This window comes from Atractosteus spatula, chromosome 9 (assembly GCF_055471065.1).
Source record: "Atractosteus spatula isolate fAtrSpa1 chromosome 9, fAtrSpa1.hap1, whole genome shotgun sequence".
NCBI classification, from domain to species: Eukaryota; Metazoa; Chordata; class Actinopteri; order Semionotiformes; family Lepisosteidae; genus Atractosteus; species Atractosteus spatula.
Genome location: NC_142714.1, coordinates 9,004,169 through 9,018,597, shown reverse-complemented (window position 1 = coordinate 9,018,597; position 14,429 = coordinate 9,004,169). Strand labels below are relative to the sequence as shown.

General features: G+C 41.0%; 1 protein-coding gene across 1 annotated transcript in view; it reads right to left on the bottom strand.

The window, feature by feature from the left end:
* Window positions 1–13,483, bottom strand: part of LOC148828100 (G patch domain-containing protein 2-like) — a 29,193-nt gene extending 15,710 nt beyond the window's left edge. The window contains exons 1-8 of the mRNA XM_088925531.1: window positions 13,434–13,483; window positions 11,511–12,194; window positions 5,473–5,534; window positions 4,054–4,230; window positions 3,622–3,701; window positions 2,896–2,963; window positions 1,854–1,893; window positions 1,119–1,204 (exon numbers count right to left, since the gene is read on the bottom strand). Of these exons, the coding sequence (XP_088781657.1) occupies window positions 1,119–1,204; window positions 1,854–1,893; window positions 2,896–2,963; window positions 3,622–3,701; window positions 4,054–4,230; window positions 5,473–5,534; window positions 11,511–12,175 (1,178 nt within the window). The 5' untranslated portion in view covers window positions 12,176–12,194; window positions 13,434–13,483. The remainder of the gene's footprint in view (window positions 1–1,118; window positions 1,205–1,853; window positions 1,894–2,895; window positions 2,964–3,621; window positions 3,702–4,053; window positions 4,231–5,472; window positions 5,535–11,510; window positions 12,195–13,433) is intronic.
* Window positions 13,484–14,429: the final 946 nt, after the last annotated feature.

Genomic DNA, 14,429 nt, shown 5'->3' with positions numbered 1-14,429 from the left:
CTTCCATAGTTATGAAGCCCTCTTGCTTTTTGTAGAAAGGCTAGACCAGGTGGTGAGAGTATCAAACACAATACATGTTCACTTTTTTGTACTTCAAATAAATCTTTGATTAAAAACAATCCAATAAAAACAGATTAATCTAAGGAAAAGGAAACATCAGACTCCTGTAGTGTACAGTGTATAGAGTACACAGCAACAATGAATGACAGCTTACTGAGCAACCTAAACAAAATACAAGGAAACTAACCTGAAGAGTTAACTGGCAAATTTAAAGTAAAGATTTTATTCATTTTTAAGACAGTAATTTTAATTTACTCATTATTATTAAAATTCACAAACCATTATAATAAGCATTGTCTTTACTATTTAAAGCCATATTTATCTCTTACTTTTGAATACACAGCCTCACATCAGAAAACATGTTAACATCCATTTCACTATAGTAAGATCTGGGGATCGGTATTTTTTTTCAAACAAACCTTTCAAAGTAATGGAGATGAATCACATATTTGTTCATCAGATACCGGCATGCGTAACTAAGGCATAAGCACTGCCCACTGTTTTCAGGCCAGCGGGATACTACCTTCAGCAAGAGACGGCAGCGGCGCAAGTGGAACGAGTGCAGCCCTCCAAGCGAGTGGGCCGGGGCTCAGTCACTTGGCACATGCCCAGCGCACCCAGCGCTGCCACACTCTCTCTCGACCGCCGTTTCCCCAGTGACTGATAGACATTAGCCTGTGACATTCAAGCGAAGGCACTAATGCACTGAGTGCAGGACTCTGCAGCGGCAGGATACCTGGTCTTGAGGTTCAGAGGAGTTTGCCATGGTCTAGGAAATGGCACTGTGTACCTCTGCTCTGCCTCTGCTGGGACTTGATCACCAGATTGCGCTCGAGGTTCTCAGAGCTACACAGTGCCATTTCCTAGACCATGGCAAACTCCTCTGAACCTCAAGACCAGGTACCCTGCCGCTGTAGAGTCCTGCACTCATTTTCAAGGGGGTGACGGCCCTCCTGCGCTGATCTCCGTTACAAAAGCAGACCACGACTGTACAGGAAAGCAAGTCCGAACATCGGAAAAAACTGCTCTACAAAGGAAAAGCACAAGCGAGCTCTTACCTGTTTTTACACAGTGAAGAAGAGCATCTCCTGTGTGAACCTTCAGAAACCACATCCACCGGATAGAGTGGAGACAAGGGGTTGAACTGAAACATACAGAAACATGTCTGGCCTTACAGACAGCTGCAAGAACGAGCCAAAACAAAAATCCTAAGGATGCCAGTATTTTAGGAGTAAAACTTTTTACTGTGTACCACCTGCACAGTTTAATTCACTATTAACTGTGCTTTACAGTACAGGAAAGCAAGAGTGTTACAATAATATCTAAATATGGACTTTCTCCGGGGAGGGCACGCGGAGAGGATACTTACCCAATGCACCAATAAATTGTATGTATATATTATGATGATTTTCCCAGTCATGCTTAAGGAAATGAGGAATGTGAGGGACCGCTAGATAGGATATTTTAACTGGCAGAATGGGAATGGTACCCAAAGATTGGAGCATCGCAAATGTAGCACCAGTTCAGGAAAGCACAATACTGATCCAGGAAACTGCAATCCAAACAGCTGTTTTTCATACACTTATAATTTACATTACATATCACATTGTATACTGGAAAATGTATTAATTTTAACCAGATTAGCATTACTTGCTATCTTTCTGCTTAAAATTAATAGTTCACTTAAGGTATGGCCCTTTTTACTGGACTTCCAAATGAATTTCAATCCAAATTAATAACAGGAACAGCTTATGGAACCATTTTTAAAAGCACTGATAAAAGCTATATCTTACCTGATGCCAGTCTCTTTTTCCAATAGATGGCAACCAAAAACTTCAGAAAAAAGAAAGATTAAACTTTAGTTTGCATTAGGCTGCAATATCAACATAAGAAGCATATGTTATTTTGAAGTCTACAATTTATGTTTTCATATTGAAACCATGTGTGGCATTCTTAGATCACTCCAGTTCTGCTTCTGAGACTCTTTCACATTTGTTTCATTGAACAACTCGCACTGTGGAACAGAAGGGATTCAAAAGACAACTGCTCCCTACTGTGCAAAACATGTTCAGAAGCAGGTTTATTGAGATGCACATGTAACATTTGATATTAATTTGATATTGACATTTGATATTTTCTATGTCACTCTCTGGAAACTATATGAAATTAATACCACCATCAACTCCTAAGAGGACACTGATTTTTAAAAGACATTGGTAACTGTCTTTTACCAGAAATGGTATGCACTTAAATAGAGATCAGTTTAATAATTATATAACTGTTGAACATTTAATCAGATACTGTACAGGTTGTTTTTAAAGTTCATTAAAGAAAATAAGAGTCAAAGTGACAAAATGTTCTTTTACTGAGTTATATGTTTTCTTAAACACCTACGCATGTGTCAAAACGGTCCAAATAAACAAAACAAGTCACCTTGCATTTTAATTTTGAGGAACAACAAGAATTATGGTACATATAAGACAACATTTAAAAAATATATTATACAAGAGTTAAACTACTGACCCCAGTTGAGTTAAAAGGGTTACTGTGACTCTTTAAAGACTATACTTTTTGGCAAATGAGACAGCGTAGTCACAGAAAATCAATTTGTTTCAGTTACATTATACCAGTGTTTTTTCTACTGAACTAAATTGCATTTTCCTATTGGGACTCCTGACGTTTGGTTTTTTTTTTCAAACTGGTGTCTTTTTCTCACAGAAATTCCAAAGCAATCAGCCATCCTGTTTCACAGAAACTCAAAGTGGTATGAGAAATGTGGGCAGACTGAGGACAATCATCTGTAATGCATGGGCAGCTGAACTGGCTGAAGCTTACTCTTTCTGGTAAGGATCTTGCGAAAAATGGCTCATTCTCTCCATGGTCATGGAAGCCACACTGCTATCCTGCAATACAAAAAAATAATAGAAGCAAAGAGAATTTATTTATTCCTTTTATTTAAAAATGCAGATACTCTACCCCTTAGCCAAGATAAGCAGCAAAACACGTCAGGAAGGAGCAAAGACCCAAGAAAGCACGAGCAGCTTATTCTTCAACTTAAACATGTGGAAATTCATGGTGCACCATGCAGATGGATCCGGACCTGGGCCCGGTTCCAGTGGAGGAAAGTAAGGAGGGCAGTGTATCGGATGGACAAGGTGCGAGAGGAGTCCCACAGGGCCCTACAGTGGGGCTCCTGCTGTGCCTTGTATGAAGATTCATTGTACTGATCAAGGTGTGTGTAACAAAAGAGTTATCATTGCCGAAGAAAAAAAGCTTGGGAGAATCCAAATAATCAAGACACTGTTCGGTCAACAAAAGAAGAATTGGATAGAATTCAGGATTGTGTAGATAAAAGGTAAATTCAACACTAGTAAATAATATATATAGGTAAAAAAAATATAGGACATAATTATACCATGGGAAGTAGAAATCACATGGTGGGAAAAGGACCAAGAAAAGCTACATCAGCATCCAGGCGCCATTTGTAAAGTGCTACAAGTCCTAATGTGATCCTTATATTACATCCAGCAATATAACCCCTGGGCAAAGGACATCCCTCACCTTTCCCGGGAGTCTCCTCCTTCCCTTTCGGATGCAGCGAGCAGCCACTCCCGGCAGACGGTTTAAACGGGCGTGATAACCTGTAGGACCACATAAAAGTCGAAGGTTTGGGATAATAATGAACAGCTTTGACGAGAAAGGGTTTAACCCTTTATTAAAGCATAATAAGAAAATGACTTGCATGGTTTGTTCCAGTTTATTTGGAATTTAGTTGTGACTGTTATGTTACACTTTTAACCTTCCCAGATAAAAATAAAGAATGTCTATCTAATGATGGGAAATAATCATGCACGATGCATACATGCTTATGCACTAACATTGATTTGAAGAAAACATCTTTACTACTGCCAGCAAGCATGCTACACACCCACAGGAACTCTTATGCTATTGACCACTCCTACGTCTACTGATCCTAAAGCTGCTACTCCCCACCTCTCTGTGCAGGCCGGGCAGGCTGCAGAAACGTTGGGGAGGAGAGCTTCTCCAGGCCACATTCCAGGGTCTCGAGCTCTGGCTGAGAGTCAGTCTCCCAGCCGGGAAGGAAACCAGGCACTCCGATCCCAGGGCCACACTCGCCTTCGAAAAACCAGTCACTCTGTTCATCATCTCCTATGGCCAATCAGAACAACATAAAAAAACACAATCCGCCGCCACATGAAGCAAAGACACAACTGGCAAATTACAGGTTTTGAAAGGGAGTTAAGCCTTTCTAGAAAGGAAAAAAAAGGTCTTGTGAATGTCAAATAGACAGAAATGAACAAGCAAAGATTCTTTACTTTGCTCTTGGTCTGAATACTTAAAACTTCACTTTCCAAGAAGAACTTCACAAACAGCGGTGTTATTAACTGACTTTCGTGTCAATGACAATGAGCAAAACCCAGCACACCTTTTCCCTCCTCCAGCAGAACCAGGACTCTCTCCAGTAACATTGCTGCGGAAGGAGAACGTGTTTGCTGTGCAGGAGAACGGGCAGCTCACTGAAGGTACACTGCGCGGACACATTTTTAAACAGAAATGATCTGCAGCTGATTTCCCCAACACCTGATCGAGAGGCATGCTCTCAGAAACCCGCCCCCCCCCTCCCCTGTGATGGAAGGGTTAACAGCAGCCAAAAGGAAGCGGTCCCCCCTTGGTTCCCCACAGACGACCTCTCCTCAGACCTGTCAGTCACCCACACCAGCAGGCCATGCCTCTCACAGACAAGGTGTAGTGACAACTGTTAAATCAGAGCGCGCCTTCAAAGTGCCAGATCTAATGTGATTAGCAAAGCTTTCAGCGCTCATTAACACAACCTGACAACCTCTCATTAGCACCGTCTGAAGCTGTGCGCCATTTCATTGTAGATGCAGCTCAGCGCAGGTCTTTTTGAAAGATAAGCAAGCACGCATTTAAGCTATAATTGCACCTAAACAGACACACCCCGTTAATTAGCACTTATCAGCTGCAAAGATTGGAAAATGTCACCATTTAAGAATGGCTAAGTTTTAACCTGTTTTGCTCTCTCTTTTTCTGTAACAAAAAGCATTTAAAACATCTGGGATCACACTGTAAACCACAATAATTGAAATGTATTCATTTGCATTTCTTGCATTTTCAATGGTTTCACTGAACAGATAATTTAACACTGTTTTGTAAATTAGGGAACATAACAGGTTTTGTGGGAAGTTTTCTCTCCCGTAAAGGAACACATTTTGACAGTAATCACATTCATTAGATCTCATCAAACTTTGCTTTACCAGACATCAAAACATAAATGCATAATATCTGAAACGAAACAGAAATAAATATGCCACATAAGCTGTCACATCTACAGGCAAGTCTTTAAACTCTTTCATCTGGAGTTTAATTTACCTTGTCTCCCTTCATCATTAGTAAAAAGGCCAGGGTCACTGCTACATACACTGCTGGTTTCACTGGAAGGAGAGAAAAGAAAAATAATTGTATATAATTTAATTGTACATTTACTAATGACATATCAGACCTTTTTTCACAAAAAGCCAAAAAATACAATGCACAAAACTAAGACAAAGGAAGGCTGTATCATATACATTCTGTGATATTTTCTATAGGGAGTGTAATAATGAAGGGACAGACTTTGCATTGGCAGAAGTCCTCTATGCATACTTGGTTAGTAAACTACTCAAGTTAATTCTTACATTGCATAGCTTTTCTACATAGATCTCCACCTCATTACAGTCAAGTTTCGGCTAACCGATGAAGAAATAAAAAAATGGCTCAGGCTTGCTGGTTATCAAAATTAAATGCTTGTCATGTAGGCGAGTGATATTTATGAGGCTTCTTTTGCATGCTCTAAGTTTAAGTATTAAGTACAATGATATCACACAGAAACATGCCGTTTAGAGAAAATTTAACCCAAGACTCGTTGAAAGTGACTTTTCCAAAATATCTACTGTGTTTCCATGATTGTAGAGCAGCAGGACCATAAATACGACACCACAATAACTGTGATTGAATCTTCTAAGTAACATTCACAAAACTTAATTTAAATCAGCGGTGCTGTCAAACCTAATCTCCTCTATGTCATGTTTCATCATTGAACACGAGCACGCCAGATTTACTTGGTTCACTCCTTCTGTTAATTTAAATAACGCTGGCAAAAGCCCTCGCCTGGCCCCGATTACTACTCCAGCATATGGCAACTGTCCGGCATCTGTTCACAGACACGTATTTAAAGCTGGAGGAGCCCCCCCGGGCATGGGGGGAAAGGGGGGAGCAGTAACACTGGGAGCTCTATTCCTCTGAGGTCGCATCCCCACAGGCCCGATCACTCCTGTGTGCTAGAGACGTTAGACTTTGGATAATGACTACTTGGTACAGTAAATTTAGCCAAACACAAAATCCAAGGCGAGTGCAAAAGTTAAGGTTATTTGCATTGAACTGAGAAAAAAAAACAAGTTCTGCCATGCCACTAGACAATACACTTTGGGACAATCGGTATGATCTGGGGCAAAAAAAAAAGATTACGAGAACCAAGGGCTTCTTTCTCGTCTCAGATCGCAACAAAGGTGGCTTCTGGAAGATTAGACTGAGATCTTTCAAATCCTAAAGGGCATTTGAGAAATTCGGCAACATCAAACTTTTAACACAGTAATCAGCACAGGAAGCCACATGGAGAAAGTCTCAGAGAAGAAAAACAGAAACATTCTGAATGTGGAAAAAGATGGATGTGTGGAAAAGGCCACTCTGTCACTCTGCCAGTGCTGTTTCGTCAAAAAGGATGCCGCGGTTTTGGTTCAGGGATATACAAAGACTTTTTGGGTTGCTCGTGGTTGGTTTTATTGTCTGCTGATGTTTGTACAACTTGTACATCAGTTCTCAATGGATGGATTTCTTTACTAGCTGTGCATAACACAAAAAAAACACCAGAGCAGCAGTGAGTTCCTGGTACAATTCTAAAAGACTCCATTTAGTATGATTTAATGACTTTACTGTAAATACTTTTACCATTTAAAAAAAACAATTGCTTTAAACCCACAATAAAGGGGAAAGGAAAGAAGCAGCAGCACGAAAAGCACAACTTCTCATTTCTATGAGTTCAATAGGCTCCCGTTCTTGGGGATACAAGGACATCACTGCCCATCCCACAGTTCAAACCCCTGAGCTTCCACTCCATTGGAAATGAGAGGTCAGGTTTATTTTGCCTTTAATGTTTGCCATATTGCCTACACATCCCTCTGACGTGCATCCCAGACTGCCAGCCTGTTCGCTGCCTCTTTTTTGCCATATGGCCTCCAACGTGGCCCGTACACCCCTGCGAGAAGCAGATGTGGAGAGGATACAGTACAGCCTGGGAGCTCCCTGGGGGATTTGCTGCAAGACTGGAGTCGTGCCACCACCACAGCTCTCAGCTGTCTACCCACCTCTGTAAGCAGGGCTTGCCTCTTGATTTTGCCACAGAGCAAATGATTCAATATTAAACGGGCAGGAGGCAAGTCACCACTGTCAGTGCTACATGTCCTAGCACATTCAGGCACCCACTTGTCCTCTTTAATGAATATTAATCTCCACTGTGAGGCTGCAGTGTTTATATCTCAGCCTTTCACATCTATCTTTCTGTGCAATGCTCATTGCTGTGACTTGTTGCAAGACAAAGAATGCATTTTTTCCAATCCCATTCACATCAATTCTCATTCTTCCCTCTTTTATTTACCTGAAAAATCCCTACAGCTCTCCCTGAACAGCTGAGAAATTCAGCTTTCTGTTAAAAACAATAAGTTTAAACGATTAATCAGATATGTGCCTTAAGTATTAATTTGTCTTTAAGGGGTAATATAGCACAACCTATTGCCCATCCAAAGTTTTGTGCCAGTGCTATTAAAATTATATTAAACTATATTTTACAAGTAAAGCTTAAAATATATTTTTTAATTTTTTAAAAATTAATTTTTATTTTTTCACCAATTTCCCTTCAGGATCAATAAAGTCTTATCTAATTTAAACATATCTAATCTAATCAGCTGATGAAATAATTTTTCTCCCCTCTTACATCAGTTCTCAAAGTGTGAAATGTTCATATTTAGACACTGTATTGCACTGCTTCTTATTATGTCAGGTTTTGAAGAACAGCAAACATAATAATTACAGGCAACATTTTATAAATGAAAAACAGTGATTATGCATTTAGGCCAGTTCATATTTTAAAATCACTATTATGGACTACAGTACTGTGGACTGTGGTCTGTTTTCCCTTCATTGTTACTTTCCCATTCACTTTTTGAAAAAAATAATTTTGCATGTATACTCCTGAAAAACTGTTCTGCTGTTAATTAAAAAAATAATGTTTTACTTAATGAGAAATTAAACTATAGTAGCATAATGTATTAAAACATTGCTCCTATAACTATTTCACAATCAGTGTACTAAAAACATCTACAAATTCAAAATAGTTGAATACACAAGGAAAGCTCGGATACTTGACACCAGATAATATTTCTAAACATTCTGTGTTGGAGCTATAAGAACCAGTTTTGCTAAGGCGTTTTTCATTGTGGAATTTTGGAAACAGACTGTTCAACATCTATTCAAACAATTATGAGACCCAATTCCAAGAACTTTAACTGCAAATGCCCTAAAAATTCAAGCAAAGGGAAACCGCCCCCAAACCGATCTTATTTTCTCATAGTGAGCTGCTCCCATGTGGTTTCTTTTTATTTATACAAGCTGGAGAGGTGAAACTGACACAAGAGCCAGATGAGTAACAATCATTAGGAAATAATCCCCTGCCCCAGAGACCTGATGTTTGGCTTGCAGAAAGATTATGAAGCTGCAGAATTATTTTCTGATTTATTGAGCTTCTCCTCATTCCAGTAGTAAAATAAAAGAGAAGAAAGAATGGAAGACTGCAGAAAGGCATACTGATAATGGGAACCCAGCAGTCTTCAATCAATCTGCCTAACCTAAATCCAACTCTTTTCTACTGGTGCCTGATTAAAAAGTTATTCCACCCTCCCAGTACTTGGCAAATTGGATTAGTCGCAGAGATTTATTAAATGAACTTCAGCATTCTGCATTTCCCAAGCCTCCCTTCATGGTTTCCAAATTTCAAAGCAAGGGAAAATACGAAAAGTGAAATAAGCTACCTTTCTAAGTCAGCCATGTTCAAATGACTTTTTATCACAGCTGCTGACTGAAGACAGTAGTTCGTTAGGCATCTATTGAAACGTTCCATGACAAAGACCTGCTCTCTGGTTTACTACAGGTGAATAACTCTTCCAGTGCCACTGCAGCTGCCGGGTGGCAACCTTGCCATTAGGCCAATGTGGGCTTACTCAAGGATGGGAAGTCCAACTGTAGCTGTGAACATCTGCTTAGAATGCACTTCACTTAACATAAGGGAAGTCTGTTCTCGTCTAGCCTTGACCTTGAGGCTAAAGATGTCTAAAAGGTTAGGTAGGTGATAGGCAGGGGCTAATGGAAAGAATCAAGAGCATTTAAGTACAATGAGTAAAAACTGTTAACAATAACTGCCCGAAATCTGTTGCAAATGCAACACTCACTACAGCGCATTGATTACTCCAAAAATTTACTGCATTCCTGAACTCGTAAGTACGACCACGTTAGCCCTGTCAAGACTTTTTTTTCTTCTACTGTTTTTTTTGTGTAAACAGATCACATCCAATGATTCTGTTGCCTTTAATACTTTGGCTGAACTCAGTTTAAAATGTAGCGTTTTGTAAGTGAAAAATGATTGACAGCACGCTGTGCTGTTTCCATTTATTTCTTCTCTGGAGCAGTTTTCTGTCAGAAAGACTATTGATTTTTCCATAAAATAAGAAAACAAGCGCCATTGAGAGGCCAGAGAGGTCAGCACAAATTAAACTAGAAGATGTACAGCTTTCCGTCTCCATACCGTTGGTTACTCCAGACGTTTCTTTTTTTTTATTAAAGAAAAAAGCCCGTCAGTTAACGAGACCCTCAAAGAAAACGGCCCAAGAAGCCGTAAGGCAGAGAGAACAGAAGACGTCCTGATTTGAATTTCTCGGGCGTTTCTTGGGAGAACATTGCTTTGTTATTACAGAGGTAAATGACACCCCTTTCATTTCCTTGGTGTCTGAAGATGCACAATGTTGTCCCACAGTCCCAAGGAGCCCCCCCAATAAATGCTAAAATGTTCTCTCAGAACCACTCATGATTTTGTAACTTACTACATTATTACAAAAGCTGGAGTCAATTACGTAGCTCATTTCTCTTTAGAACCACAACAGACTACACCTGCATTATTTTCCTCAGAAGCCCAGGCTGAATGTGAGGATATCTTTGTGGGTTTTCTGGTGGTTATTTTGCTCTGGAAACCTCCCCAGAGGGAAAACCCTACTACTTCTAGGCAGATGCACGTCAGTGCACACCACTGGCATCTGAACATGTCACAAAAGAAACGAGGAAGCTAGATGTAAAAAAAAAAGTGCTGGGTGCAAGGACAAGTGTATTTCTACACCACGTCTACGTGGAACATATGGGAACTACCCTGCACTGGCTAGGAAGTATGTCAGGAACAGATGGGCAGCTGAAGCATTCAGGGAATAGAGCGGAAATTGTTAATTATCTAGGCTGTACGAAAATTGAGTTTGAATTCAGACTAGTCAATATAACTTATTTTATGGAACATTTTGACACATATATTATACACATTAAATGAAAAAATATCCATTATATGAACTTACAAAAAAAGTTATTAGGTTTAACTGGAGCCTAAACAAAGTGCTCCAAAGTTATACTCTACTATATCACATTCTCTGAAACAGAAAACCTGTGTGAAACAATATATAATTCTTTTGATTGTTGCACTATTCTAACATTGGTACTGCTATGTATCATGATTAGCCCTGTTTTAAATTGTGCATATTATATATTAAAGGAAAACCTGAGAAATTATCTCTCAACATGGTTTCAAAAAGCTCCCTGTTACTGCCTGCCCAACTGTCATAATGTGTGTTCCTTTTATATCATACCATGCAAGAAATCAATTCCTTGTGAATGCACAATGCAGTTCATTTCCGGAGCGTACAGTTACAAATTAATTGACAGAGGAATGAATGTATTTCATATACTGATGATGCATGGCATGTCACTGTTGGGCCACATATTTGAGGCAGGCATGCACCACAACTCTGTCTGTTGATTAAGTGTGACAGACTGGAGAGAGAAAAACACAAGTATCAGAATCTGTTTTGGGGCTCCAGAGTATGTAAGTAGTCAGAAAAAGATAACAGCTTGTTGATAGTTTGTAGAGAAAAATTAGATTAATGACCTAGTCCTTATTCAACTGCTGGTCTCGTTACCCTACACTCAACTAAGTTTTAGGCGTGAGATTCGTTTTCACCGACATTATGGCTGGGCTGAACCACAGAGGGTCCTGAAGGGAATATTACCATTCGGACATGTTTTCATCAGAGGCTTCCTTCTGCTCCTCAGACTCAAACATCATCTTCTCCTTCCAGCCTTCCTGGTGGGCGAGCCCACTGCTGCCCACCGGCTCGGGACCCCCGGCCCAGGGGCAGGCGCTCTTCTTCACCTTCGAGAGGCGCTGCTTTTTGGCCAGCTTGTGGCTGCCCGCCCTCTCGCTGTCCAGCTCAGACACCTTGAGCTTCTCCTGGAGGCTGACCGTCACGTCCGAGGTCATGCGCTTGACCTTGCGCCGCCTCCTCAGGGGCCGCCCTGGCGTGTTCTCGGTGAAGGAGTCCGACTCGGGCCAGGAGTGCTGCTTGCTCTTCAGGGAGGAGGAGAAGGAGGGCCGCCTCTTGGCCACGATCATGTCGTCGGAGTCGCTGAAGTTGGCGGCGTTGGCGTTGGCGTTGGCGCTCTCGCGGCAGTCCTTGGCGGCCTCGTCCAGGCTGGACTCGGAGGCCTCGCTGAAGCAGCGCGCGTGCTCCAGGGAGTGGGAGGAGTCGCAGCGCCGTTTCCGGCCGCGCCGCCGGCGGATCTGCCGCCTCTGCTGCAGGGGGCTCAGCACCATCTCCTCCCACAGCTCCTCCAGCTTGGTCTGCTCCGAGGTCTGCTCCAGCGCAGACGCCAGGTCGTGCACCAGCTCGTCCATCACAGCGCGGCCGCCCCCTCTGGCAACGGAAACAAAACAGCGCGCATCACAAAAAGACGGAAAGAGGAGAGCGGGGTCTCTAGTATCAAGAGTGACTTACATCACACATGCTGCGGTCTAATCTAGGTTTGCTCTGAAACTGCATCACCAAAGGAACGCCAAGAGACCACCTTAATTAAATTCAATCAGGCAGGTAGCAATAGGTTATGCTGGTTAATTAAGCAAAATGGGAAACTAGGAGAGTTTTTGTAATATTTCTACAGAGAGAGTGAATTGATATTATATCTGTGCTCTGGACACCTGGGTACTATGCATTTACAGCCTGTACATCTTAAAATCCAATTCTACAATCTATCCACTTTTCATGTATGCTCAGAAATGCCTTGTGTTCGCTTCTAAACAGCACAACGCAATTCACTGCAATCATTTAGTGTAATATGCCGTACGGTGAAAGGAAAGACACGTATGCTTCTTTGTGAATTTGGGTCCAAACCCAAATCAAATCACTTGTGTGCAAAACTGTCTGCAATGACATACCGCTCAATACTGTACTAAGTCAATACTGATTAAGTGAGTCATTTAAAACCCTTCTGAATGCAGCTTGCAAGCGTTTAATTTCACTTGTTGGATTCCTCGCAGTCAGGGCAGCGTTCACTGCAAAGCGCAAAACCTGCAGTTTTAATAGTGCTGCTGGCTGCGACTTCACTGACGTCATCGCGCATCCTCGAAAATACCTTCAGTGTTTACAAGAGTCAAACCGAGGACAATGCGGAGTCCGCTGCCAATTTCGACACATATGTCAGATGGTCGGTGGCAAAACGCGGAGGTTCTTCATTTACAAGTACACGTGCCTTTCATGCACTCAATTCTACTCCATTTTTACGTCGCAAAAGGTAGCAAAATTTGAGTATTGAAGAATTGAGCATTCGGATAGAACAGGCACGCTTGGAAAACGGGGCTTCAACGTTGCAGGTCTGTCTAAGTAAAAGCACAACATATTGAGATTCGTCTCCTCCGTTTTATTAATTGTTCTTTTTGGTAATATCAGGTTTTTTTGTTCAGGTTTCTGGTTGCCTATTAGTCCAGACCTTAGCAGGCATGTATACTACCTTTCGTTACAAACATAGTGTCAGAGCTTCGACAGGATAAGTCGCATATTACAAACCACTTATTAACGCTTAAAGCCATATGTGCCATTTCGGAAATCAGCATTAAATCTTTCTTCCTCGGTATGGTACTGTTGTTATACAAAACTCACCAGCCGCAGTTCCTGCCTGTTTTGTTTTCGCAGCTAAATACCTCGAACGTACTTCCGCCCCGCAGGAGAAGCTGACTACGCATTTCCGCCCCGAAGAAGGCAGGCAGTTTCGCCGTGCAGAAATCCGATATCTAACCAACTTTTCTTCAAATCCAGCGTGATGAAAGAGCACTGAAATCGGATCCTGTTTTATGTATTTTTAAAATACGCTTAGATTGATGACTGACTGCATTTACACATAATAACCTAAAGCAAAAAAAGACTTACGTGCCTCGTCACGAAACTTAAAACTACCGCAGAGCGAAGTCTAGGTAAAAACGTGAGGTTCACCTGAACGTTTTAGTAAGCTCTCATTAAGAAAAATCTATTATCACCGCTCTGCGCCGGCGCTCATAAATATATAGAATTAATCAACGCATAGGTGGTTAGGTTATGTATTGTTCTAATCTTAAACTCCTATTTCTAACGCTGTATTTAATGATAAAGCTATTACACTCATTAAAGATTTCATTTCGGATTTGGGAATTAAAAGCACAAAGTTATCCATTGTGCATTGTAGAGCCAAATATTTATTTTCATTTCCTTTGAAATATACAGATATTGGGTAAGTAGGAAGAATATGGTTAGAAAGTGTACATTATTATTATTTAAAAAATTACGGTTCCTTTTATACGGACCTCATTAACAGAAGTGACAGTTCCTGGAACAAAACAATGTTGGTGATGCTGAAAAATACGCACTCCTTCTCAGCTTTCCACACCAAGCGATATCATCTTGATTGGCTCAAATTCTGACTAGGTACAAAAAAGATTAACCCATTTTTTTCCCTGACTGTAAATAATACTTCAGACTCATTGAGTTGCTCCGGGATTCCTCTTCCAGACCTGCAGGAGATGCCGACAGAGTAATGCAGTGAGACATGTCGCGCTCTTTTATTTGCTGAATTATGTTGGCATTTTGATACAGTTTAATTTCCGCTGCGGGAACAGAACAGAA